The 27,442-nt window shown below is 53.0% G+C and overlaps 1 protein-coding gene across 22 annotated transcripts in view; it reads right to left on the reverse strand.

Moving 5' to 3' along the window:
- Positions 1–26,438, reverse strand: part of KASH5 (KASH domain containing 5) — a 29,702-nt gene extending 3,264 nt beyond the window's left edge. For 5 of the 22 annotated variants that reach the window (XR_009209065.1, XR_009209064.1, XM_058425597.1 and 2 more), the window contains exons 1-20: positions 26,241–26,346; positions 24,949–25,066; positions 23,707–23,844; positions 22,890–22,949; positions 22,500–22,570; positions 21,232–21,286; positions 20,059–20,163; positions 19,346–19,532; positions 18,807–18,871; positions 16,935–17,040; positions 16,509–16,670; positions 15,492–15,609; positions 15,127–15,177; positions 7,772–7,849; positions 7,439–7,495; positions 7,063–7,122; positions 5,699–5,763; positions 5,447–5,534; positions 4,855–4,977; positions 1,707–1,765 (exon numbers count right to left, since the gene is read on the reverse strand). Coding sequence is in view for 20 of the 22 variants with exons in the window: in XM_058425597.1 (XP_058281580.1) it covers positions 1,707–1,765; positions 4,855–4,977; positions 5,447–5,534; positions 5,699–5,763; positions 7,063–7,122; positions 7,439–7,495; positions 7,772–7,849; positions 15,127–15,177; positions 15,492–15,609; positions 16,509–16,670; positions 16,935–17,040; positions 18,807–18,871; positions 19,346–19,532; positions 20,059–20,163; positions 21,232–21,286; positions 22,500–22,570; positions 22,890–22,949; positions 23,707–23,844; positions 24,949–25,066; positions 26,241–26,333 (1,859 nt within the window). In the remaining 2 variants the exon portion in view is untranslated. Of the gene's footprint in view, positions 1–1,706; positions 1,766–4,854; positions 4,978–5,446; positions 5,535–5,698; positions 5,764–7,062; positions 7,123–7,438; positions 7,496–7,771; positions 7,850–15,126; positions 15,178–15,491; positions 15,610–16,508; positions 16,671–16,934; positions 17,041–18,806; positions 18,872–19,345; positions 19,533–20,058; positions 20,164–21,212; positions 21,287–22,499; positions 22,682–22,889; positions 22,955–23,706; positions 23,845–24,948; positions 25,067–26,240; positions 26,347–26,366 lie in introns of those variants that run through there. The other 17 variants (XM_058425585.1, XM_058425584.1, XM_058425586.1 and 14 more) reach the window with 16 other exon arrangements.
- Positions 26,439–27,442: the final 1,004 nt, after the last annotated feature.

Here is a 27,442-nt window from a genome sequence, read left to right on the forward strand (position 1 = left end):
CAGCATGGATGGGCCTGGGGGAGGCCAGGCAGCATGGATGGGCCTGGGGGGTGTCCTGCATATGTATTTTTCACAGGAATTTTCACCAAATTACCCAAAGGGTCTGTGAACCACTAAAAGAATAAGGGGGCCTCTTCATCTCAGATTGGTTTTCTCAGCCACTACTTCCCCAGCAGATCCCCCAGGTGGGAACTGAGGCTTCCGGCTCTCTCACCCTCCAAAATACCAGAGATTCAGGCCTCTGTAAGACCCCAGAGCACGTGTCGAAACCCCCTTCCTGTCTAGTGGGTTGAGCCATTTTTCAGTGACTGTCACTGGGTGCTCTCTGAGGACTGGGACTCCAACTCAGACCTCCCAGCTCACAGAACTCAACTGTTGGAGCTCTTCCCCATGCCAAATCCTCTTAGGTGCAAGCCCCTCTTCCAGGAGGACTGGAAGAGCCCTGAGGGGTTAGCATGCCACTCATTCACTCATTCATTCCCATCTTCCAGAAGCAGACCCTGGGCCTGTAGGCCAGGAGATGAGACCTGGCCCTTCCCTCAGCGAGTCTCGGTCTAGGAGGAGATCTGGCTCCTGACCCTGCCTCGGGGGGAGGCTCCTAGGGAGGCCCCTCCTAGGGTCACAGTCATCTGAGTCCCTGAAATGCTGCTTTGGGGACTCAGGCCTCAAGCTGCCCAGCCTGAACGCCCCTTAGAGACCCAGCCCTCCACACCACCAGCCACTGTCTTCACTGGGGACCAGAGATCCAGCCCTGCAGTTGCCACCACCACCAGCTTCAGACCCAAAACCCTCAGAGATACCCTTAGGAATATAGCTGTGCTCCCACGCGATAAAGGATCCAGGCTCTTATGCCCAGTCAGACATACACTATCTGATCCCCTGAAACTTCTACTTGGGACCCAACCCCTCTCAAGGTCCAAGCCCTCACGGCTGGCTACCTTTAGGGGCCGTTGTATTCACCACCTTCCTCACTCCCAGCTTTCCAACCTGCAGATCAAACTGCCCCTGACCTCTGCAAACTCACATGGCACCTGCCTCCCCCACTTCCACTACTGCTCAGCCCCTTCTCCCCTCCTTTCTCTGGTGACACAAAGGGAGGTCATAGCTCCAGAGCTCCCATCCCGCCCAATCTCAGCTCTTCCCAGACAAGACCAATTAGAGGCCTTGGCAGGCAGCCTCATTAGTAGCCGCGGCTGGGAGCCTGAAAGAGGGGAGGGGGAGAGGGAAGCAACACAGGAAACCAGAGGCCCCAAGGCCAGGTCCCCGGAGGAGGGTGGGCGCAGTCATCTAGTGCATTCTCCATCCTCAGAGGCCTGGACACAGCCTCCTAACAATCACAACCCAATCACAGGGCTGGGACTTCACAGCATACAACCAAATGCTTACACCAGCCTGACTGCAAAGTACCTGAGCTGGAATCTGAATCCACGCTGATTCCAGAGGCCCCCCCCCACCCCATTCAGGCATGGCGGCCTCGCTAGGAGCCTTCCCCCAAGGCAGGGTCAGGAACCAGATCTCCTCCTAGACCTGAAGGCAGGGCCAGGTCTCATCTCCTGGCCTACAGACCCAGGGTCTGCTCCTGGAAGATGTGGAGAATGAGTGAATGAATGGCATGCCGACCCCCTCGGGGCTCATCCAGTCCTCCTACTCTAAACGTCTGTGAATGAAGTGTCACCCTGAGGCAGATGGATGGCTCAGCTCCTTACCACATGGATGGCTCCTTCCTTCCTTCTTCAGGGTGCGCTGGCTCTCCCTGGAAGTTTCTCTGTGGAAACAAAAAGGTTAGCTCTTCTCTGATTCTTCTCACTCAAAGCTCCAACCCCAACAGTGCCCACTGTCTCCCCCGCGGTCCCAGACCCCATATGCAGAAGGTCTTCCAGGCTGCAGCCTGCACATGAATTCACCACCTTCTACAACCTGCCCTCCTCTCGTGCTCCCCTACATGAGGATGGTCCTATTAGCCCCCTAAGGGCAGAAGCCAAAAACCAAAGGGTTGTTCTCGATGCCACCAAGCCCCCTTCCCTGACAGGACCCAGGAGTCCCAGTCGCCTAAACTTCCGGGATGTTCCACAGATCTCGTACACTTATCTGGGTCCCAGAGATCAGCATTTCCCTGTCCAACCGCCTTCTCATCCCAGGTTCCCAGACTTGGGCTGGGTCCATCTGCTCTCCCTCAGGACCCAAGTACCTCTTGGTTTTTCCAGAGACATATCAGCATTGCCCTTGACCTCAACAACCAACTTGACATTGTTTTCTAAATGCGATCCTTGAGCTCCAGGCTGGTACACCCAACTGCTTCCAGGCAGCCCCCAGACATCCCTCAAGATTTCACCTCACAAGGTCACAAGTTCCAAGTCTTTTCTCCTTTCCTCCCTCCCCATCACCCACATCCCATCTGACCCCTGCTCTGTCCCTCCACCCCAGTTATGTCTGTCTGTCCCTTTTCCTCCATCCCTAGGGCCCTGACCTGGCTCAGGCTTCATCACCATTGCTCCAGCCTCCTCCCTGCCTCCAGGAGGTCCCTCACATGGTCCCAGAGGGATCTTTTTAAGCCCAGAGCTGACCCCACCCTTCCTGTGGCTTTACGAAGAAAAGTGCAATCTGTTACCTTCTCAGAGATTTCCTTTCATGATCTGGCCCTGGCCTCATCTCTCACTAGTCACCCCTAGCTACCCTCTACTCCTCAAGCATATCATGATTTTATGCCAAGGCCTTGCACAGGCTGTGCCAGTGCCTTGAAGGCTTCCTTCCTTCCTTCCTTCCTTCCTTCCTGTCTTCCTTTCTTCCTTCCTTCCTTCCTTCCTTCCTTTCTTCCTTCCCTCCCTCCTTCCATCCTTCCTTCCTTCCTTCCACTCAAGTATCAGTTTTCCTTCAATATCTTCCCCAATCTCTGACCTGACACAGATACCCCTTCTCTGGGCTCCCACAGGCCCGTCCCCCACCTCTAGCACAATGATCATTCTGCACTGGGGCAACCCATTTGCAGGGTCTCTCCTATCAGGCCTTGAGCACTGAGAGGCCCGGCCCCAAGGGACTCAGCTCTGTATCCCTGGGACCATCGCAGGTTGCACTCTGAAGCCTGGCTCAGTCTTCCCCTTGACAAGCCTGTCTCTCAGGGGCATCTGACAGCTCAAAGCAGAAGCCCAATCTAACCTACTCTTCTGAGGGATGAGGCTTTGTCCCCAACAAGCTGTGTGACCATGGGCATGTGATTTCTCCCTGAGCCTCAGTTTCCCATGAGTAACAAGATGAGGATGCCTGCCTTACAGAGATACTGGGAGAGTTAAATGAGAACCCAAACAAGCTCTGGTGTCAAAGAGAAACAGAAGCTTTTCTCAAACCAGGGAAAAAGTGATCAATTAGTCTCTCCTTAAGGATGGCAAAGAGCTTTGAAGTGGTGCAGTTCTCAAGGCAATACAGCATTGTTTATAGAGCTGTTTACAACATTTTCTTTAAAAGAAAAAAAAAGAGAGAGAGAGAGCCCAGAGCAACGGCTCATGCCCATAATCCCAGCACTCTAGGAGGCTGAGGTAGGCGGATCACTTGACCCCAGGAGTTCAGCCAGATTGGGCAACACAGGGAGACCTCATTTCTACAAAAAATAGAAAAATTAGCTATGCATGGTGGCACATGCCTGTGGTTCCAGCTACCTGGGAGGCTGAGATGGGAGGATCACCTGAGTCCAGGGAGATTGAGGCTGCAGTAAGCCGTGATAATGCCACTGCACCCCAGCCTGGGCAACAGAGAAGAGAGTGAGACTCTGTCTCAAAATAAATAAATAAATTAAAAAAAAAAAAGCCAGGTGCAGTGGCTCATGCTTGTAATCCCAGCACTTTGGGAGGCTGAGGTAGGAGGACAGTTTGAGCCCAGGAGTTTGAGACCAGTCTGGGCAACATAGTGAGATCTCATCTCTATAAAATAATTTTAAAAAGGTTGGGCATGGTGGCTCATGCCTGTAATCCCAGCACTTTGGGAGGCCGAGGCGGGCAGATCACCTGAGATCAGGAGTTCAAGATCAGCCTGGCCAACATGGCGAAACCCCGTCTCTACTAAAAAATACAAAAATTAGCCAAGTGTGGCAGCAGGTGCCTGTAATCCCAGCTGCTTAGGAGGCTGAGGCAGGGAGAATTGCTTGAACCTGGGAGGTGGAGGTTGCAGTGAGCTGAGAGCATGCCACTGCACTCCAGCCTGGGTGACAGAGTGAGACTCCATCTCAAAAAAAAAAAAATATATATATATATAGCCAGGCATGGTGGTGTGTGCCTATAGTCCCAGCTACTCGGGAGGCTGAGGTGGGAGGATTGCTTATCCAGGAGATTGAGGCTGCAGTGAGTCAAGTTCACTCCAGCCTGGGCAACAGAATAAGACAAGATCCTGTCTCTAAAAACAAAAAACAAAAAAAAAACCCAATGGTTATTGCTGAGTTAAAGATGTCATAGTGAGCTTGCTGGCTTTTCTTAAAGGTGCTTATATTTGAAACATAAATGGTTAATATATCCTTAAAATGTTAGAATAAACAACTTACTTATTCCCTTCCTACAGTAGTACGATTTTAAATAATGTAATTCCCGAGAGTGTTTTCTGAAAAACAAACCAACAATAAAAGCCACAGTGCAACTTGTGTGTTTGCTTTGTTCACCTTTGTCTACAACGCTGGCAGGTCAGTCCCTGGGGTAGGGGTGGTGTCTGGTCTGGCTTGTGGCTGGGTGTCCAGCACACAGTGGGCCCTCAATTAACATTTTCTCATCAAATGGGGAACAAACAAAAGTGTGAGTGAATGAGCCGGCCAGGGCGGCACCTGGAGCTCCTGGCCCCTTTCCAGCTCCTGGACTTCAGAGCTTTTCCTGTGCTCACCTGTCCCCCAGCTGGGGCTTCAGATGGAAACTCAGCTTCCTCATTGGTCTCATGGATGACTTCCTCCCACTGCCACACCCCACACAGAGGGTTGGAGAGATCAGCAGTTGCCACTTCCTGTTTCTGGGACAGAAGTTGTTTCCGAGGTCAGCGAGAGCCATATTAAGGTAGAAGACAAGGTCAGAGATAGAAACGGGTTTAGGTGTGCGGCTGAAAATAGGATGAGAGGTAGAAAAGGGCTGGTGTGGGGCTGGGGTTGGGGAGTGGGCAGAAGCAGGAACAGGGGAGGGTTTGGTGCCAGGACCAAGGTCTGGGTTCGAGATGAAGTTAAGGAGTGAGATGGTCATGGAGGGAGATGAGATAGAGGTGAGTCAAAGCTGGATCAGACTGGGGTCTGGCACAGGCCTGGGGCTGGCAGTGGGTTTGGGGTTAGGATCCGAGGTAGAGAGAGTTAGAGAAAAGCTAAGGTTGCGATGGGAGCCTCTGGCAGCAATGTGGGTTAGGCCTAGGCTGGTGTGAGGATCAGAGTGGGGAGATGTTTGGAGATTCTGCCTTGGTGGCCTGCAGCTTATTCCAGGGGTGTTAGACCCACCTGTCGAATGGCCTCGATCTCCAAGCCCAGCGATGGAGGCAGCAGCTGAGTCCAGCCCACTCTTCTCAGCTGGGCCCCTTCAGGTAGCCTGGCCACACAGGGAGGAGGGAGGAAGGTGGCCTCTGTGCCTGGTGGCCACTCAGTCAGCTCATGCTGGCCTCTCTTCCCTGCCCATCTTGGGGCTGGAGGCCAGGGTGCCCCTGCCCCTAAGCTCCCCTCCTGCCTCCTCCTACCCCTTGAAGTTCCACTCACTCATCGGGCCCCTCATAGGTCTGACTCAGCTGCTCCTCCAGGCGTGAAATCTCCAGCCTCAGCTCCTGCAAAGGAGGAAGTGGGGGGCACATTTGGCTCTGCATTTTTCCCACCCCTGGGCTCCTCTTCCAGGGTTCTTTCCCCTTTCCGGACTACTTTGGGCTCCCCAGACACATACTGCCTAGGGACAAGGGGAAGAAAGCCATGACAGAATGTTAGGAAGCCAAAGAGAGACAGAGAGCAACAGGAATCCAGAAGCTAAAGCACAGGCCAAGAGGCCAGGCGCAGTGGCTCATGCCTGTAATCCCAGCACTTCAGGAGGCTGAGGTGGGCAGATCACAAGGTCAGGAGATCGAGACCATCCTGGCTGAGAGAGTGAAACCATGTCTCTACTAAAAATACAAAAATTAGCCGGGCATGGTGGCACGCGCTTGTAGTCCCAGCTACTTGGGAGGCTGAGGCAGAAGAATCGCTTGAACCCAGGAGGCGGAGGTTGCAGTGAGCCAAGATTGTACCACTGCACTCCAGCCTGGGTGACACAGCCAGACTCCGTCTCAAAAAAGAAAGAAAAAAAAAAGCACAGCCAAGAAAATTAAAAGAAGGAAGGCAGAGGCAGAGATGCATGAAAAAATGAAAGACATAGATGGAAACAGACTCACAGACAGGCAAGAGAAACACGAGGGCTAAGAGACTGGTAAAGACCAGAGCCAAACAGAGAAGACTTGCCTAGGGAGACAGACAGCCTAGACCTAGAGGCAGAGACAGGAACCCACACGAGCCTCGAAGAGACACATAAAGATAAGGAGGGGAGGCTGGGCGTGGTGGCTCACGCCTGTAATCCCAGCACTTTGGGAGGCCAAGGGGGGCGGATCACGAGGTCAAGAGATTAAGACCATCCTGGTCAACATGGTGAAACCCCGTCTCTACTAAAAGTACAAAAATTAGCTGGGTATGCTGGCGCGTGCCTGTAGTCCCAGCTATTTGGGAGGCTGAGGCAGGAGAATTGCTTGAACCTGGGAGCTAGAGGTTGCAGTGAGCGGAGATTGTGCCACTGCACTCCAGCCTAGCGACAGAGCAAGACTCTGTCTCAAAAAAAAAAAAAGTAAGATAAGGAGAGGAGGTGTGTGAGAAGACACCCACAGTGAATGAAAGTGAATGGAAGGAACAGAGAAAAAGTGAAAAGGCAGATACAGGAACAGAGGGGGAGACATACAGTAAGTCATACAGTCATACATTAAGGATGGAAGAAGCAAGATGTGGCCACTGACAGAGAAAGAGGCATGAGGAGGAGAGGCAGCAAGTCCCAGAGATGGCAAAAGAGAAGTGGCGAGGACCGCGGTGGGCGTCGAGGACTGCTGAGTTACCTGCGTTGTCACTCTGTATTCTTCCAGGGTCTGGGCCAGGCTCTCCACACGGCGAGTGCGCTGGGAAAGCCGAAAGCCAAATGAGACTGGGACCAGTTCCCCAAAGACACTGGGGGTGGTGGTTGGCAGGGGGAGTGGCTGGGGGGTTAAAGGACAGGGTGAGCTTGAGGGAAGAGCTGGGGCCCAAGGGAGAGCACCGGGCAGAAGGGCTTCTAGATCCCTGAGGGGTCACACTTGGGACCTGGGGAAACCCTCCAGTCTCTCCGGCTGCACATCCAAGGATCAGACCCAAGTAGGACTTCTCTTTCTAGACCAGGGGCAGGAAGTGGCTGGTGCACATGGAAGGCAAATCTCTTTCCCTCCCTGGGCCCCTTACCTCAGAGAGGATGGTGTCCCGTTGGCAAATGAGGTGTTCACACTCAAAGAGCTGCCGCTGCCAAGAAAGGAGCTGGTCCATCCATCCAGCCTCCCAGGACTCCCCTGGGTCCTGCCCTCCATCTGGCCCGACCTGCTCTCTTGCACCCCCACCTATTCAGCCTCCTGAGATGTTCCAGGACTTCAGGGATTTTAGGGATGCCTGGGTGGTCCTGGGAGCCTGACAGCTTGATGGAAGACCCTGCCCTCATCAGGCTGCAGTCACTAAAACCGGAAATGAGAAAAATGGCCCCGGGGTGGTGGAAAGCTGTCAGGCACTAGAAAGGAGTGGCACCTTCAAAGTGTCCTTCTCCATGGCCAGCTCCTGACTTCTCTTCTTCACTCCATCCCGCTCGGCAAGCAGCTTCCCGTTCTAGAAGAAGGAATGGCTGGTCACATTCATTTCAGCAAATGGCGATGTCAAAATTAACAGCAGATATTTGCTAAACACTTGATTGATATACATCAGGCCTCATGCTAAGCACTTCGTATGTTTTAACCCACTTAATTCCTCCAACCATTCTAGTGGGACCTCAGCTTTAATTTCTTTGAGTGTGGCTCCCCTATCTACAAAAATGGAGCTAGGCCAGGCGCAGTGGCTCACGCCTGTAATCCCAGCACTTTGGGAGGCTGAGGCGGGCGGATCACAAGGTCAGGAGTTCGAGAGCAGCCTGGCCAATATGGTGAAACCCCCGTCTCTACTAAAAATACAAAAATTAGCTGGGCATGGTAGCGCGTGCCTGTAATTCCAGCTACTCAGAAGGCTGAGGCAGGAGAAATGCTTGAACTGGGAAGATGGAGGTTGCAGTGAGCCAAGATTGCACCACTGCACTCCAGCCTGGGCGACAGAGCGAGACTCTGTCTCAGGAAAAAACAACAACAACAAAAAAACGGAGCTTAACTAGGACCTACTTTATGGGACTGCTGTAAGGATTAGACAGGTTAATAATCACTAACACTTACTGAGCATTTTGCATGTGTTGACTCATTTCTTATCTCCAATTTTAAAATCAAAAGAACAATATAAGAAGTCTGTTATCCACATTATCTATCACCCAGCTTCAATAATTATATGCATTTTCTCGGTTTTGTTTAAACTGAGATGTTTCTCCTCCAGATTTTGCCGGACTTGGTCACTGCAACTTTGCCTTCGGTTCAATGATTCTCTGCCTCACCTCCTATACTGGATTACACCACCCCACCACATCCACTTTGAGACGGAGTTTCGCTCTTGTTGCCCAGGCTGGAGTGCAATGGCATGATCTTGGCTCACCGCAACCTCTGCCTCCCGGGTTCAAGTGATTCTCCTGCCTCACCCTCCCAAGTAGCTGGGATTACAGGCACGTGCCACCACGCTCAGCTAATTTTGTATTTTTAGTAGAGACGGGATTTCACTATGTTGGCCAGGCTGGTCTTGAACTCCTGACCTCAGGCGATCCACCTGCCTCCGCCTCCCAAAGTGCTGGGATTACAGGTGTGAGCCACCACACCCGGCTCTCCTCCAGATGTTTTAAGTAGATTACTTTAAAGCAAATCGCAGGCATCATATTAGTTCACCTGTAGTTACTCCAGCATTTATCTCCTACTTGAGGACTTATTTCCTTTAGCAAAACCACAATACCACTATCATACTCAACAAAATTAACAATAACTCAGTATCATCTCATACTAGAAAGTTTGTGCTTCTTTTTCTTTCTATTTTTTGAGACGGAATTTCACTCTTGTTGCCCAGGCTGGAGTGCAATGGCGTGATCTCAGCTCACTGCAACCTCCGACTCCCAGGTTCAAGCGATTCTCCTGCCTCAGTCTCCCGAGTAGCTGGGATTACGGGCGCGTGCCATCACACCTGGCTAATTTTTGTATTTTTAGTAGAGACGGGGTTTCACCACGCTGGCCAGGCTGGTCTTGACCTTCTGACCTCAGGTAATCCACCCTTCTTGGTCTCCCAAAGTGCTGGGATTACAGGGGTGAGGTACTGCACCCGGCCTGTGCTCCTCTTTCGTTTTAGTTGTCTCACAGAGATTTCTTTACATTTACTTTGATTGAGGGTCCAAACAAGGTCCATCATTGCTTTTGGTTGAAATGTCTTACTTCTTTTAATCTGACGGTAATTTCTCCCCCCTCCACCCCGATCCTGGTACTCTTCAGGCCCTCATTCTGTGGAAGAAAGCAGGTCCCTTGTCCTGTAGGATTGGTGCGTTCAGATTAGGCTGATCGCGCTGTTGTTCCCTGTGGTTATGTTCACCGCTTTCCTCTATCATTATTTCTTATAAACTGGTAGGTAGATGCAGGGCCTTGTCCAGACTCGTGTTCAATATTTTGGCAAGATTGGGTGGTGCTATACATATCAAATTGTGCCATTCAGGAGTAATGCCACGTCTGGTTGCTCTGTGAACAGTATAATCATTTCCAATTTTATAGAGGGGTAGAGAGGCTAAGACTTGGCAAGGTCACATGGTAAGTGGACTCAAACCTAAATCTGTGTGATTCCAAATCCTGTGTTTATAATCTTCTGACTCTCATGTGAGCCAGGCACAGCCCTGGGTGAGAATGGGACACAAAGGGAATTAGGTTCTAGAGGTGGAGATGGATGCAGAAGCGGGTAACAATGCATGAGGTGGGCTCTGGTGAGGCCTACGGCCTGGGTACCGTGGGAGCACTAACAGGCTTCCTGAGGAGGCATTGCTGAGTCTTCAAGGCTGAGGACATTAGCTGGGAAAACAATAGGCCGGAGAGGGCAGCCCATGCCAGCCATGAAATGGGACCTGAGCATAAAATGGCCCAGATTCCAGTCTAAAGTTTAGGGGCACCAAAAACCTATCAAGTTGCACAGGGTTTCAAGGCGAGGTGGTCACTGGGGAAATGCACTTTGGGGCATGGAGGCAGTCCAGAGTTCCCTTTCACCACGCCCCTCCTCTTGGCACTCCAGGGGATATACCAAAGCCAGCCTCTCCCTCTCCAGCCAGCTCCAAGTCCTCCATCAGCTGCTCTCCCTCTGTCTCAGTGGGCCTGGGCTGCCAGGTGAAGGGCAGAGGAAGGATGGGAAAGGAGTGCTGTGTCAACATCTGTCCACCTGGTAGGGATTTGCAGGCCAGATCCTGGGCCACTCGGCAGGGAACCTGGTTACTCAGCTGCTCCTGCCTCCTTCTGCAGTAACCTGAGCCAGCTTTGTAGGTTCTCCATAGGAAGGCTGCCTGAATCTTCAGTGTCTGAGTGTCTTGTTACTCCAGCATTATTCTACTGTAACTTGAGAACTCAATCTGTAGATGCTCTGTAGGCAGCTGTGTGGAGGGGGAAGGTAGAGGGGAGGGAACCAAGAATAGCTCCAGTTTATCGAGGGCCAAGGGTGTCCCAGATGCTGCTCAAGGCACTCAACCTGGCAGCAGGCCTTCCTGGTGGGGAGGAGGTAGAGATGAGACTGCTGGTTGCTATTTACCCTGCTTACTCCTTCTGCTTTTGTCGAGGGATCTACTCTCTCTGTCTGAGGGCAGATGGGTCCCAGCCCCAGCCATGGGAGCGAGTCAAGGTGGAAATCTTGGCAGATGCAGGAAGCTCAGCTGGTTAGCTAACCCAGCAGCCATTCTCGCCGCTTCTCACTTGTTCACCTGCCACTCTAGAGGCTGAAAAAGGTCAGATATTCTCCTGGGCTCCTTTGCAGCTGGGGATGTTATGTGATCCAGTTCTGGCCAGTGAGATGTAAGAGCTGCCGGGGGTGGGGTGAGAGGCTTCTGATGAAAGGAGGCATGAGAGGGGCATTTCCTGGCTCCCCGCCTTCTTTTTTTTTTTTTTTTTTTGAGACGGAGTCTTGCTCTGTCGCCCAAGCTGGAGTGCAGTGGCACAATCTCGGCTCACTGCAAGCTCTGCCTCCCGGGTTCACGCCATTCTCCTGCTTCAGCCTCCGGAGTAGCTGGGACTACAGGTGCCCGCCACCACACCCAACTAATTTTTTTTTGTGTGTGTATTTTTAGTAGAGATGGGTTTTCACCGTGTTAGCCAGGATGGTCTCAATCTCCTGACCTCGTGATCCGCCTGCCTCGGCCTCCCAAAGTGCTGGGATTACAGGCGTGAGCCACTGTGACCAGCCTCCTGGCTCCCCTTTGCCCCACGTTTTCCTACTTTGAATGAGAACATGAGATAGGAGCTGTTGCAGTCATCTGCGATCATGAGGCCACAGGCAGCCAGGGAGCCACCAAACCACCTAGAGACCACCTTCTTCCCAGAGACCACCTTCTTCTAAACCTCTGGTTAAGGAAATGAATGTCCTGCAGATTGAAGGCATCATTTCTCTGTTCTCTTCCCTGGAGCGTTCTGGACCCATCAGTGGCCATATTATCCATGTAGTCTTGTTATAATGGCTGAATGGCAATGAACTGTAAGGTAGGAAGTTCTGCCAGGGGGCTTCAGGGAAAGTTTTCCATTCTTTTTTTTTTTTTTTTTTTTTTTTGAGACAGAGTCTCGCTCTGTCACCCAGGCTAGAATGCAGTGGCACAATCTCAGCTCACTGCAACCTCTGCCTCCCAGGTTCAAGTGATTCTCCTGCCTCAGCCTCTCAAGTAGTTAGGATTACAGACGCCTACCACCATGCCCGGCTAATTTTTATATTTTTAGTAGAGGCGGGGTTTCACCATATTGGTCAGGCTGGTTTCGAACTCCTGACCTCAAATGATCCACCCATCTCGGCCTCCCAAAATGCTGGGATTATAAGCGTGAGCCACCGTGCCTGGCCTTTCATTCTTTTATTTACTTTGTTTTTTTGTTTTGTAGAGACGGGCTCTCACTATGTTGCCTAGGGTGGTCTCGAACTCCTGGCCTAGGCAATCTTGCTTTGGCCTCCCAAAGTGTTGGGATTACAGGTGTGAGCCAGCATGCCCAGCCAGAAACTTTTTCTTTTTCTTTTTTTTTTTCTGAGACTGAGTCTTGCTCTGTTGCCCAGACTGGAGTGCACTGGTACCATCTTGGCTCACTGTAACCTCTGCCTCCCGGGTTCAAGCGATTCTCCTGCCTCAGCCTCCTGAGTAGCTGGGATTACAGGTGTGTGCCACCACACCTGGCTGGTTTTTTTATTTTTAGTAGAGATGGGGTTTCACTGTCATGGCCAGGCTGGTCTCGAACTCCTGATCTCACGTGATCCACCCACCTCGGCCTCCCAAAGTGCTGGGATTACAGGTGTGAGCCGCCGCACTTGGCAAGTTTTTCATTCTTAAAAAGGGATGTTCTGAAAGAAACTGTCACATCCTGTCTGCACTCCATGTCTCACATGGTACAGCCATCCTGCTGTGAGATTCCCATTGCCTCAAGGGGGTGACTTTTCATGGAAGAGCCAGAAAATAGCAGAAAGATTTTGGATTTCAGTGTGAAAAACACTGCACATGTAGGACAAAGATATTTTTTGGAAATACATGATCCGCCTGGACTAGGGAGAGATCCTTAGAGCTGGGGGAGGAATGCAGGACAGACAGAGAAGAGAATAGGCTGAAAATGAGCCTGGAGTTTTCCCCTAACCCAGGGCTAGCTATGAGGGGTGGAGGGAATGGATGGAGAACCACAGAGCCCTGGAAGTCTTGGGATCTGAGAGGCCTTGTGTGTACTTCCCAGAGCACTCTCAGAATCACCACGGTGTGAGAATAATAGAGATGCTACTTTCTTGTGAAAGCAAAGAGGCCTCACTGGCGGGTCCTCTCCAGACCTCTGCCCACCCCAGCCCTGTGTCCTCCGGTCTGTCAAGGCCTAAGTGGGGTTTGGGATCCTTCAGGGAAATGAGTGAGGGACAGGGACTTTGCTAACAGCTCAGGGAGAGCAGAGGAGTCTCTCCTGTTTCTCTTTCCCCAGAGAAGCCACATCTCCCCACCATGAGCACCCACCCTGACCTGGGGAAATGAGGCAGGGGCTTTGGGCAGTGACCCCAGCCTCTTCCCTTTCACAGGAAAGTAGCCAAACCACCTCCATGGCTCTGGAAAGGTGTGGAAGTGGTGGAGTGAGAGTCCCAGCCCAGATAAAGGATCACCACCAGAAGATGAAGAAGATGGTATGTCCAGAGATCCAAAGGCAATGCGGGCCTCGCAGTGGATGCCAGCACACAGTGGTGACAAACGCTTGGACAAAACCCATCAATCTCATGAACAGTAGAGAGGAGAAACACTGAGTGAGGACCAGCAGCCTCCTAGAGCACTAGGCTCCTGCGTCAGTCTCCTGCAACTTAGACACCACCTTGAGGTGGGGGGTGGTGACAGGTTTCATTGTCAATTGATGAGTTTGTTTCAATCTAAAAAAAATTAGGTGGGCCCAGAATGAACTAAGATGATGTTTTTCTGTCTTGGATGGAATGGGGCTTGAATTAAATGTGAAGCTGAACTCGGTCTCTTCATATTGTTTGCTAGTCCCTCAGTGAAATGCTGTCAATCCTCAAAACAAGCCTACTGAACAGATACCCTTCTTCCAGTTCTTAGAAAGTAAAAGTAGGTTGGGCTCATGTCTGTAATCCCAGCATTTTGGGAGGCTGAGGTGGGCAGATCACCTGAGGTCGGGAGTTCGAGACCAGCCTGACTAACATGGAAAAACCCCGTCTCTACTAAAACAAACAAACAAACAAACAAAAAACAAAATTAGCCAGGCGTGGTGGCACATGCCTGTAATCCCAGCTACTCGGGAGGCTGAGGCAGAAGAATCGCCTGAACCGGGAGGCGGTGGTTGCGATGAGCTAAGATCGCACCATTGCACTCCAGCCTGGGCAACAAGAATGAAACTCTGTCTCAAAAAAAAAAAAAAAAAAAAAAAAGAAAGTAAAAGTAAAGGCTTGAGAAGGAGAAGTCACATGCGTAAAGGTTGCCTATTGTGTAAGTGGCAGAGATGGGATTTGAACTCAAGGTTGACTTCAAACTTCAAACCCAATTTTTTTTTTTTTTTTTTTTGAGAGGCTCTCGCTCTGTCACCCAGGCTGGAATGCCATGATGCAATCTTGGCTCACTGCAACCTCTGTCTCCCGGGCTCGTGCAGTCTTTCCACCTCAGCCTCCTGAGTGGCTGGACTACAGGTGCACACTACCATGCCTGGCTTATTTTTCTATTTTTTGTAGAGACAAGGTTTTGCCATGTTGCCCGGGATGGTCTCGAACTCCTAGGCTAAAGGGGTCCACCCACCTAGGCCTCCCAAAGCGCTGGGATTCCAGGCGTGAGCCACTGTGCCTGGCTGTTTTATTCACTGTAAAAAAAATGCTAATATAGAAACAATGCTAGCTAACTTTTAGTGAGCACATCCTATGTGTCCTACCTTGTACCCAAGACTTTACAAGTATCCTTTGGTTGAAGTCTCACACAAACCAATGAGGCAGATGCCATTGTTTTGTTCATCTTTGTAAGTGAGGCAACTGAGGCACAGAGAAGGGAGGGACTGGTCCACTCTTATGTAGGTGGCCTCAGCCTGAAGCCATGTAGGCTGACCCCATGCCTCACACTCTCGTCAACCATGGCTGTTCTCACAGTGTGATGTAACCTCAGGGACACTCCCACACTACTGACATTCTGAGGTCTCCCCAGGCAGGCTGAAGGTTGTTTGGTGGTAGGCTGCTGGGGTGTTGGGGGCAGAAGGGAGTGGTGTCAAGAAGACCCTAAGGACTGGGGAAGGGGTGGGGGTGGGTGCTGGGCCTCCGCTCACCTCCAACTGCAGAGTCTCCATCTCAGCCACCAGATGCTGCTGCTCCTTTTCCTGACCAACCCCAGAGAGAGGACAAAGGTTTCATTTCTAGTCTCCTTGCCCCCATGTTGCCCTTCTCCCACCCCTGAGAACACAACCAGCGCCTGGGGGAATGGGTCTGGGAAGCCCTGATGGCTCCTGCTGTCTCCTTTGTCATGAGAAGGATGGCAGGTAAGCTTGAAAAAGTCTAGGGTGAGCAGGGCCTGGAGAGAGGGAGAAAGCCAGGTGACCTCTGTCCCTTCCTACTCCATAGTCACACTCTGCCGCCCTGACTCCAGGAAACAAAGAAGAGAGAGGGCACCTTCCTTCCCCTGGGCCAGACCCACCGCCTGCCGGGCTTGGGCCAGAAGGCTGCGATTCTGTTCCTCCAGGCTCCTGGCCAGAGTCTTCAGGTCCTCCAGCTCCTCATCCACGGCCTTGGCAAACTGCAGGGCCTGCTGGGTGCTGAATGCGGGTGGGGGCAGATGAGCCATACGAGAGAGAGGAAGGCAGAGAAGCACAGAGACAGATCCATTCTGAGAGACATTAACAACAGAGAGATCCCAGGTGGTGGGCAGGGACAGAGACCCAGAGAAAGGGGAGGACAGAGACCCAGCGAGAAAAGAGGAGAAAGAGACCTGGTGTGGGCACAGAGACCCAGTTTTAACCTAAAAGACTGAGGAGGTGGGAAAGAGACCTAGAGAGAGTCTAGGGGACTAGAACAGGGAGATCATGATAAACATGAAGAATGACAAAGCACAGAGAGATGAAAGGGTGAGTGACATGAAGAATCAGAGAGAGGAAAAGAATAAAGAGAGAAATCTAGGCTGGGTGCAGTGGCTCAGGCCTGTACTCCCAGCACTTTGGGAGGATAAGGTGGGAGGATGGCTTGAGCCCAGGAGTTTGAGACCAGCATGGGCAACACAGTGAGAACTCATTTCTATAAAAAATAAAACAAAATTAGCCAAGCAGGGTGGTGGGCCTGTGGTCTCAGCTACTTGGGAGGCTGAGGTGGGAGGATAGGAGGATCACTTGAGCCCAGAGGCGGAGGTTACAGTGAGCTGTGATCATGCCCACTGCACTCCAACCTGGGTGACAGAGTGAGACCCTGTCTCAAAAAAAAAAAAAAAGGAGAGAGAGAGAGAAGTCTGAACCCTCGAGGGAAAGATAAAAAGACCAAAACAGAGGCTGAGAGATAAGAACCAGAGAGACACAAAAGATAAAAAACAGAAAAGGGAAAAGAAAGGACAGGTACAGAGTCAAAGAGCAGGATGCAGACAGCGAGCATGGGAGATAGAGGCCGGGTGCTGCAGGGAGGACGGAGGCAGGGGCACTGGGGAGGGTGGGTGTGGGGTCCAGCCCACCTGTGAAGCTGCTTGCGCAGAGCCAAGATCTCCTCCTCAAGGCGTGCTGACCCCTCCTCAGCTGTCTCCACGCTCCGCTGGAGTTTGGCATTCTCCCCAGCCAGACGTCGGTTGCTGAGCTCCAGGTCCTCCAGGTTGCTCAGCAGGTCAGCTGTGGCTTGTCTAGGGGCAAGGAAGGGGTTCAGGTCACTGTCCACAGCCCCTGACTCATTTCCCCAGGTCGAGGTAGGTGCTGGTGGTGGGGAGATGTGGCTCTTTTGGGGAAAGATAAACAGGAGAGAGACTCCTCTGCTCTCCCTGAACTTTCAGCAAAGCCCCGTCCCTCATTCATTTCCCTGAAGGATCCCAAGCCCTACCCAGGCCTTGGCAGGCTGGAGGGGACAGGGTGTGGGCAGGAGGGTCAGGGAGGGGTGTGAAGATAGGTACAGCTCGCGTCCGGGGTCTTCGCCTCCGAAGCTCTCCAGGTTGGCTGTCTCCTCAGCTTCTGGGCATCCTGGCAGACAGACAAGAGGGTGCTGGCCTCCCTGGTACCCTTAAATGTAAGGTGCCCCAGGGCTATGAGGTTGGACTCCATCTGGCTCCACCCTCACCTGTGCTCTGGAGGATCTCATGGGCTTTTGGGGCTGCAGTTATACCCACTGTAAAGCCCTCTTGCTTGTCTTCTACTTTGAGCTCAGGCTGGATCTCCCAGATAACCCCAACCCCCCACATTCTTTACACCCAACACTGGGCAGCACTTCACCTTCCCCTTCCCAGATCCCCCACCAACCACCCAGCCACTGGGCGGACCTGGCTCCCTTGCTCCCTGTCACCCCCAGTCCAGCAGAGCCCAGACTTCTCCCTCCTGCCCCTGACTCTCTGCTCCACCCCTCCTCTCTGTCTCCATGCCCCGGCCCTTGCTTTCTCCTCTTGGATCCTCACCAGAGCCTCTTCTCTGGCCTCCTGGCCTCCTGGCCTCTAGTCCCTCCTCTGTTCGCAGCCCTCCCTGGTCCCCCAAGCCTGATGAAGGAGGTTGAAGAGAACTTCCTTCCCCACCTTTTTTTGTATGGCTAGAGAAATGGAACATGACCACCTTTTTTTTTTTTTTTTTTTAAAGACAGGATCCTGCTCTATTGCCCAGGCTGGAGTGCAGTGGTGCAATCATGGCTCACTGCAGCTTTGACCTCTCAGGCTCATGCGATCCTCCTGACTCAGTGTCCTGGCTGGGACCACAAGCACATGCCACCTCACTCAGCTAATTTTTTATTTTTAGTAGAGATGGTGTCTCACTATGTTGCCCAGGCTGGTCTCAAACTACTGGGCTCAAATGTTCTTCCCACCTTGGCCTTCCAAAATGCTGGGATTACAGGCTCACGCCTGTAATCATGACCACTTTTTTTATGGAGCACCTCCTATGTGTGAGGTCCTGGGGATATAATGGTGAGCAAACCAGCCAACTAAACCCAGGCGCCAGTGGCTAACTAGATAATCAGATTTCCTCTGCAGGTGGATGTTCCAATGGAAAGGCCTACAAGTCTAGGAGTGAGCATGGGGAGCATGGAACTCTAGCCAGGGGCATACCAGGGCTTCCCCTTTGCCAGAGGTGTGAAGGATGACGGCCTGGCGCAGTGGCTCACGCCTGTAATCCCAGCACTTTGGGAGGCCAAGGCAGTTGGATCACCTGAGGTTGGGAATTCAAGACCAGCCTGACCAACATGGAGAAACCTTGTCTCTACAAAAAATACAAAATTTGCTGGGCATGGTGGCGCATGCCTGTAATCCTAGCTACTCGGAAGGCTGAGGCAGGAGAATTGCCTGAACCCAGGAGGTGGGGGTGGCGGTGAGCTGAGATCGCGCCATTGCACAACAGCCTGGGCAACAAGAGCGAAACTCTATCTCAAAAAAAAAAGTCCAGGGGGGTGGGGAGCGAGGAGTGGAGGGGAACAGCCTGAGCAAGGGCCTGTGCTGGGCAGAAGTGGGGCACATTCGAGGAAGGGCAGCAAGACCAGTGGGCCTGTGAATGCCTGGACTAGAGTGAGGAGAGGTGATGTTAATGATGGAGCAGAGGTAGGCGGGGCCTCGAAGACCTCTCTAATAGGGCTGGTGTGAGGAGGAAGAGTTGGAAACCACCCTCTGAAGAAAAAAAACCCAAAGCTCAGGGAAGGAAGGGACAGAGGACCTAGAAGGCCACACTCACAGCTCTAGGCTATAGTAAAGGTCCCTGGTTCCTACCCTATCCCTTGCTCTGCCCTGGGTGGTAAGTCCCCACACTGTCTGACCCACGGCCTGCCTGCTTCATTCTATATATAGCAATCTCACCAGACGGCAGTTGCCGGGAGGTCAGGGCTCCCTCGAAGGCGGTCTCCTCTTCCAGCTCTAATCCCCTGTATCAAAGGGATGAGGCTTAGAGCCCCACTGTAGCTGCCCCTCAGTCCTCACCAGCCACAGGCAGGGGGATTGCAGGTGGGAGGAGGGGACTGGGTCAGGTGAGAGCTGGCACCACAGGGTAGGAGGGTAAGGCCAGATGGCAAGTGCCTGCTGCCAGATGGAAAAGCAGGAGGGGCAAGGAGTGGGTTTGGTGAAGGGATGGGGAGGGACCTGTCAGCCCCAAACTCCTCCCTTCTCCAGCCCCATTTTATTTCTGTCTCCCAGACCCCCTCTGCTTCCTCGTCCAAATTATTTTGTCCTCAGACACCCTATCTACCCCCTCTGAATCCCATCTCTTCATTTTTCTCTCCACAGCCTCGTTCCAAACACAGTAGGTCCTTGGGCCTAAAGGATGCTGGCTCCAGTAAACAGGTATGAGGTTAGATCTTAGGAAGGACTTCCCAGAGGAGGATGAAGATGTAGGGACTCACCCATGTAGTTGACAGGCAGCAATCCAGTCACGCATGACAACCAGGAAAGTGTCCAAGTCCACAGTGGCCTTAGGGCCCTCCGCATTGGGGTCCAGGCTGTTGGCCAATGTTTGGAGGCGTGCATCCTGGGGGCCCTTGCCTGTCACAGCCTCCAGGTAGGCCAGCACCTGGGCCACAGCCACAGTGCCTGGGACAGAGCATGCAGTGAGGGGGTCTGGGGCAGGTGGGGAGTGGTGGGTATGGACTGGCAGCAGCTTGGGAGCAGGATGTCACTGGCTAGGCTGGTGGCACTCCTGCTCCATGGCCCAGTGGAGACACACTGGGCAAGCCCTTTCCCCTCCTCTGAGTCCACTTTTTCACCTGGAAATGGGGCCCAGTCATCCTCCCATCACAGGGTAAACCAAAGGGGATGGACATGGGGACAGCACCAGCCATGCCCCATGCCACCATGGTGGCTGCCTCCCTCCCCTGTCCCACGACCCCGAAACTCTGCCCTCTTCCATCAATGTCCCCCAAGTTTTCCTCATTCTAAAAGGCTTTCACCTCATTATCCACTTTCTTCTTCCTGAAGCTTCCCATAATCACCCACTTTGTTCTTGCAATACCCCCAAGAGGGGGCCCTAGCCCAGTCTTCTCTCTGAGGCTCCCCAGTTCCCAGCCTCCACCCCTATCCTGCCCGCACTGGTCCCCAGCACCCCTCCTGCCCCCACCACCTGTCCTCTGAGGGTCACAAGCTTCGAACGTGGAGTTTAGTATTTGCTCCTCCAAGCTGATCGGCATCCCCAGCCTTGCCTCCTCAGGCTGCTCCCAGAGGTACACTGGGGAGACAAGAGGGCTCAGCTCACCAGTGAGAAGAATGAGGAAGGAAGAGGGGTGACCCCAGGTCCTCAGCCGCCTGGGCTCTGCAGCGGGGAGGGAATTCACTCAGAGCACCGAGAGTTAGGGCGGGCGGGGAACAGCAGGAAGCTTCAGGAGGAGGCAACAATGTGAGGGTCTCTGAGTTACTTCCCCCCATCTTTCAGACCAGGAAGTCCCCCCTGCTGTCTTTTTGTGTCCAATTGGCTTAGGAGCCCAGAGAAGGACGCTCTGAGATCACCTTTTCCTCCTTTCCTCTCCAGCGTCCCAGGGTGGACTCAGAGAGGGACAGGGTGGGGGAGGGCAAAGAAGAGAGGATTCTGGGAGGAGCTGAGAGTGAAGGGGGGCCCAGGAGCCAGGAACAATCCAATAATGCATGGGCAGCCCAGATCGATCCCGCCTGCTGCATCTCCGGTCTCCCAGCCCACCCTGGGGACCAGGTCTCTCTCCTCCCTGCATCCTTAAGGCGAGGGTGGCATCATTGGAGCCCATGGCCAGGGACTGAGACATGAAGGGATGGGGTAAACCAGGCAAGGTGGGCAGTGAGGGAATGGTTATGAGCTGGATCAGTGTGTCAGCTAGACCTGGGTGCAGAGACCAGCTGCACATCTGTGGGCAAGTCTCTTCTCTCAGAGCCTCGGTTTCCCTACTGGGGGGGTGGGTAGAGTAATCCTCCTCACCAGGGCTGAGTTAGCTCTGTGTATGTGAAGCACACATGTGTACACACACACACACACACAAACACACACGTCCTGGGGTCTATTTGTCTACTGTTGTAGCCACAACACCTGCAGATGGTAGGTGCTCAACAAATGCTCCATGACACAGGAAGAGATCCTCAACTGCAGGAGCCACTGGGCTGGCCCAGCCTCTCTCCCAGGGCTGGAAGTGACCTTCTAGGCTCCCTGCCCTGGCCTTGAACAGCTGGGTGCAGCAGCTCACTGAGCACAGGCTGCAGGACTGGGTAGATCTAGGGGGCAACCGAGGCTTGGCCTCAGACAAGTGGTGGCACCTGGGGCAATGGACTCAACTTCTCTTGGGCCTCGGTTTCTTCCTCTGGAAAATGGGGTTGGCGTTATCTCTTTCCTAGAGAGAAAATGAGATAAAATCTAGAAAGGCTTTGGCAGAGGGCCTGGCACGTGGTGGGGACTCAAGAATAGAATTGAACACTTATTGAGCATTTAGTAGGTGCCAGGCCTTTTCTGAGCACTTTACATGAACTGTCTAGTAGCATAATAATAATCGATGCTATTATAATCCCTACTTTACAAATGAGGGGACTAAGGCATAGAGAAACTAAGAACTAGCCAAAGTCACCCGTTTAACATGAGTCAACTTTCTCATCCCTCTAACTCTTCCAGGGTTCTTTGTAGTGAGTGAAATTTGCACCCCCTCTGTCTTGAACCCATGCTCCTAGGTTTGGCCCTTGGGAAGGAGCGTGTGAACTCACAGTTAGGGGAGACCAAGGCTTTGGCCCCAGTCTGTTTTCCTCCTCTCACTGTTTTTTTTTTTTTTTTTTTGAGATGGAGTCTCGCTGTGTCACCCAGGCTGGAGTGCAGTAGCGCAATCTCCGCTCACTGCAACTTCTGCCTCCAAGGTTCAAGCAGTTCTCCTGCGTCAGCCTCCCGAGTAGCTGGGATTACAGGTGCCTGCTACCAGGCCCAGCTAATTTTTGTATTTTTAGTAGAGATGGGGTTTCACCCTGTTGGCAAGGCTGGTCTCGAACTCCTGACCTCAAGTGATCCGCCCACCTTGGCCTCCCAAAGTGCTGGGATTACAGGCGTGAGCCACCATACTCAGCCCTCTCACTGTCTTTCTCATGTTACATGAATGAGGACCCTGAGGCCCAATGGGATCGTTCACCAGGGCTGCTTGTCAGAGAGAGCTAAGCTGGGAATAGAACTCAGGACTGGCATCAGGTCGTGCTGGCTCTGAGGATCAGCATGTGTCTGAAGTCACATCCCAGGATTCCCCCAGGGTGATGTCATTCCTGTTCCTGAGAAAGATCTCCTTCCTCAGTGTCTCTATCTCTCTCGTCTATGTCTCTGTCCTTGCCTCTTCTTTACATTTCTCTTTGGCTCTTTCTCTCTATCTTTCTCCCAGTCTCTCTTCCCCATGTCCTGTCTCTCTGCCTCCATGTCCCTTGTCCCTGTTTTCTTCCTTGTATCTCAGTCTCTGTACTTCCCTTCCCATATCTCAGAGACTCTCCATTCCCTAAGCCTTCTCTTTCCTTCCTCTGCTATTTCTTTTTCCCTCTGCCTTCTTCTGTCTCCATCTCTCCTTCTGGGTATGTTCCTACCTTTGCTTCCGGAGCCTCTCGAAGCTGTCTCGGCCCTTGCCACCCGGATCCCGGTGGCTGCACGCCCTCTGCTGGTGCAGGTGAAGTTTAGATGGCCGTCACTAGACAGCCTGTCCTCTGGTTCCCACACCCTGGTGTCTGCCTCTGACCCTCCTATCTGGAAAGCCTCCTGAGGTCTGGGGCTTTGTAGAAAAAGACGCAGGCTGTGCTGTGGATGCCAGGGAGCCTCTAAGAAAGCGGCCCTACCATCCCCATCAGACTGGGCTCTCTCACTCGGCAGATGAGTTTCAGAGAGGCAACCCCAGTGCCTCCTCCCCACCCTCTGAAGCCAGCTTTCACACCCATTCAGCCTATATCCATCCGTTCATTCAACAGTAACTGAGCTCCTACGATGAGTCAGGAGTTGCTCTGGGGTCCCAACCAGTAGGGCAGTCTCTCCTTCTGGAGCACCTGAACTGAGGCGAGTGTAGATTGAAATGCTCTGTTAGTGTGAAGTACACGCTAGATCTTTAGGACTTAGTATGAAAAAACAGAATATCTGAATACATTTTTTATATTGGCTATATACTGGATATATACATATATATCTGTCTATATATCTGTATCTTGTATACATATATAATATACAGGGTATTAGTCTGGCTATATAAGGAAAATCTATGATCACCATTCATTTCACCTGTTCCTTTTTTCTTTTAAAAAATAATAAATTACTATGTGGCTCATATTATACTTCCACAGGACAGCGCTGCTCTAGGGACTGGGAATACCAGAGTGAATAAAACAGACGCTGTCTTGTGGAGCTCATGCTGTAGCGGGGGAGACAGAGACAAAACATGACATACAGATGTGAGCACTATGAAGAGAAGTGAAGCAGGGCAGGGGAGAGAGTGTCACAGGGCAGCTGCTTTACATAAAGTAAGAAGTGCCATTTGGGCAGCGATCTGAATGGAGTAATGGGCGCGGCTGCTTGTGCTCTCACACAGTGCAGCCTCCCCACAGGAGATAAGGGGTACAGACAGGTGGGCGGGCATACAGTAGGCACTTAATCTACCAGAGTCCCTTCCCTCCCTTCCACTCTGCACCCATGCAAAGGCTCAGCCACCCCCAGCCACCTCTCCCAAGTCCCCGAGTCACAGCCTGGCGCCCATTCACCTATGGCTCCCTCCTTACCCTCCCCGGGGCAAATAGGGTCCCAGCCACTTACTTTCCGCAGTGGGGCCACCCACTGGGCCCTCGGGCAGGTCCATGGGCCACCCCTGCCACGACGCAGCTGCTGGCAAAGCTACCAGCCTCCCTCCTTCACGGGGAGGGACGGGAAAAGGACCAGCTGCCCCGAGCACTCCTGGAAGGAGAAGCAGGGAAATGGTGTCCTCAGAGCAGCCACCAAGGGTCGGGGCCTGCCTGGCCCCACCTGTGCCCCAGGATCTCTGGGTCCTCACAACCTGTTTGTCACCCCCGCTAGGACCTGAGCAGCTCCGCTCTGACCTGTTTTATGGATTGGAGGTGTGGGCTGGGGAACGAGGTGGCTGACATCAAAGGGGCTAGTGGGTGGGGGGGTCACTGCCTCCCTTTCTTCACATGGCTTGTCGCTGGCCCAGGCTGCCTGGTCTTCCTCCCTGGCCTTTGTCCCAGCCTCCTATTTCCAGGCTTGCCCTCCAGTCTGTCCCCACAGGGCCCCAGAGCTGACCTGCCCCTCCCCTGCTAAGTACCCTTCCATGGCTCCCCGAGCCCTGGGGACAGGCTAGACCCTGGCCCTGACGCCAAGGCCCTGCACGGCTGACCGCCCACCTCAGCACCCCAAATCGCACATGATGCTCCAGCCACTCTGAGCGGCAGACCGCTCCCACGCCCAGGTCTCTGCCTGGGACGCTCTCCTGCATCCTGCCTCGGCTTCACGTGGCCTCTGTCGGGAAGCGAGGGGCCGTGTCTGGCTCCCACACGATCTTGTCACATCAGCCTGAATTTGGCCGGCTGGCTTCTCACGGGAGTTTGATCCTGACTTGCCCCTGCTCCTGAGCCTCCCATGGCTCCCCAATGCCCCCGGACTAAGTTTCAGTCCCTCAGGCTAGAGTGGCATTGAGTAGTCTCTGAAGCTCCTGCCTCTTCCTGTCCCTTTTCTCTCCATCGGGCAACCCCTAGGTCTCTCCTCATCACGGCCCCAAACCTGCTGCTCCCCTGGGTTCCAACTCAGGACGTACATGGTCCCTCAAGCCCAGGCCACCTCCTCCTCATCCCTGCCAGCCCCACTTGCAGCTGCTCTGGGCAGTCCCTGCAGCAGTGACAGGAGTTTGGGGGGCCCCATCCTGCCTCCATTCCACCCAGGCCGACCCAACACCTTAGTGGCCGCACTCTGGGGGCTACAGAGAGACCTGGGCGCTGCTATCATCACAGCGGGCACGGGCGCCCCTTGGGGCCACCAGTCGAGCCTGGGCTCGCCTGTCCTCACCCAGCTCCCCCAGCGCCTGCTCTCCCCAAGCCACGTGGGCCCGCTGCCACTGTGAGCTTCTGGAACGTTCTGGAAACACGGGTCTTTGAAGAGAAGCCCTTCCAGGGTCTGGAACACCCTGCAGGGTGCAAAGGGGGGCGATGGCCTTGGCTGGGCCCTGGCGCACAGCGTGGGTTCGGGATGGAGTCCTGAGGGACCCGGGGGTGTTGGCTGATCTCGGGGGTCTGATGGGACTGGGACAGGGACACTGAACCAGGATGGGGCCCTGGCAGGAGCTCTGGGTGGTGTGGGCCTTGGCGGGCTTTCAAGGGCTCTGACAGGATTTTGGGGGGTCTCTGGCTGGATTTCTGGGGAGTGTCTGGCTGGATTTTGGGGATTTTGATTTCTGTGGGGGTTTGACTGGATTTCAGGGGTCTCTGGCTGGATTTTGGGGGTCTTGATTTCTGCAGGGGTCTGATTGGATTTCTGGGGGTTCTCTGACTGGATTTTGAGGGTCTTGATTTCTGGGGGTCTCTGACTGAATTTTAGGTGTCTTGATTTATTCGGGGTCTCTGGATTTTGGGGGTCTTGATTTCTGAGGGGGTCTCTGACTGGATTTCTGGGGGGTCTCTGGCTGGATTTTGGGGGTCTTGATTTCTGCAGGGGTCTGACTGGATTTCTGGGGGTCTCTGGCTTGGTTTTGGAGGTCTTGATTTCTAGGGGGGTCTCTGGATTTCTGGGGTCTCTGGCTGGATTTGGAGGGTCTTGATTTCTGCGGAGGTCTCTGAATGCATTTTGGGGTCTCCATTTCTGGGGTGTCTTTGATGGACTTCTGTGCTCTCTGACGGAATCTGAGGTCTGACTGGGTTTGGGAGGGGACCTGCCAGGATTTCTGGGGATCTCTGACAGGAGTCTAGGTGGCTCTGCTGATTTGGGGAGAGTAATAGGATTTTGGGGAAAGTTTCTGGCAGGCTCTGAGGGTGAAGTCTGACAGAATTTCTAGACAATTCTGACAGGATTTCGGGGGTCACCTATAAGATTTCCTGGTGGACTCCTTTCAGTATTTCTGAGGGGATGTGGTCAGGATTTTTTTTTTTTTTTTGAGATGGAGTCTCACTCTTGTCACCCAGGCTGGAGTGCAGTGGCGCGATCTCAGCTCACTGCAACCTCTGCCTTCCAGGTTCAAGCAGTTCTCCTGCCTCAGCCTCCCGAGTAGCTGGGATTATAGGCGCGCGCCACTACGCCTGGCTAATTTTTTGTATTTTTAGTAGAGACGGGGTTTCACTTCCCCGGGATGGTCTCTATCTTCTGACCTCGTGATCCGCCCGGGGCCCTGACGCAGGGGAATCTCTCCCACAAAATGGGGGGGCTTCGCTAGGATTTCGGTAGGGGCTGGGAAGGGCCATTCTGGGGAACCTCGCCGCGGGGCAGGGGCGCACCTGGAGCCACGTCCTAGTCTCGGGACACAACGGACGTCCACGAACGACGAACGGCAGTTGAGTTGGGGGAGGTGCGCGTGAGCTTTTCCCGCCATAAAAAGCAAAAGGAGGCGAGAGGTCGCGAGTGTGCGTGCGCAGCGTCAGAGCCCCGCCCCTCCCCGCCCGGACTCCTCCTAAGACGCAGGTGCACACCGGCGGCCGACGCGTGCCACGCATGCGCGCTGGCGGAGCAGGCAGTGGCCACGGAGTTTGTGTGGTGGTGGAAGGCGGCGGTGGCTGTGTCCGCCATGCTGGGGCTGGTGTTCTTCTCTTCGGCTTCAGGCTTTGGTGAAATGGGCTGAGGAAGGGGGAATTGAACTGGGAGACTCCTTGTCCGTCCCCCATTTCTTTCTTTTTTTGAGATGGAGTCTCGCTCTGTCGCCCAGGCTGGAGTGTAGTGGCACAATCTCAGCTCACTGCAACCTCCGCCTCCCGGGTTCAAGCAATTCTCCTGCCTCAGCCTCCGGAGTAGCTGGGATTACATGTGCCCGCCACCACACCTGGCTAATTTTTGTATTTTTAGTAGAGACGGGGTTTCACCACGTTGGCCAGGCCGGTACCGGACTGCCAACCTCAGGCGATCCATCCGCCTCGGCCTTCCAAAGTGCTGGGATTACAGGCGTGAGCCACAGCGCCTGGCCTGGCCTTTTTATATATTGCCAGATTTTCTTTTCTTTTCTTTTCTGTAAGATCCCTGTTGGGTTTTGTTAACAAGGCTATGCTGATATAATGTGTGGAGAAGTGTTCTCTCTTTTTCTGTTCTTTGGAAGTGCTAGTGTAGGATTGATGTTATTTATTTTTTATGTGTTTGGAAGAAGTCACCAGCCATCTGGACCTAGAGTTTTCTTTGTGGAAAGACTTTAAATTACAAATTCTATTTCTTTTATAAAAATACAACTATTCAGATGTTCTATTTTATTTCTGGTAAGTTGTGGTTTTGGTAAGTTGTGGTTTTCAAGGAATTTTTCCATTTTATCTAAAATTTCAAATAATTTGCAGAAAGTTCATAATATTGCCTTTTTTTGGAGGGGGAGAAA

Source organism: Hylobates moloch, unplaced genomic scaffold (genome assembly GCF_009828535.3).
Source record: "Hylobates moloch isolate HMO894 unplaced genomic scaffold, HMol_V3 SCAFFOLD_12, whole genome shotgun sequence".
Lineage (NCBI taxonomy): Eukaryota > Metazoa > Chordata > Mammalia > Primates > Hylobatidae > Hylobates > Hylobates moloch.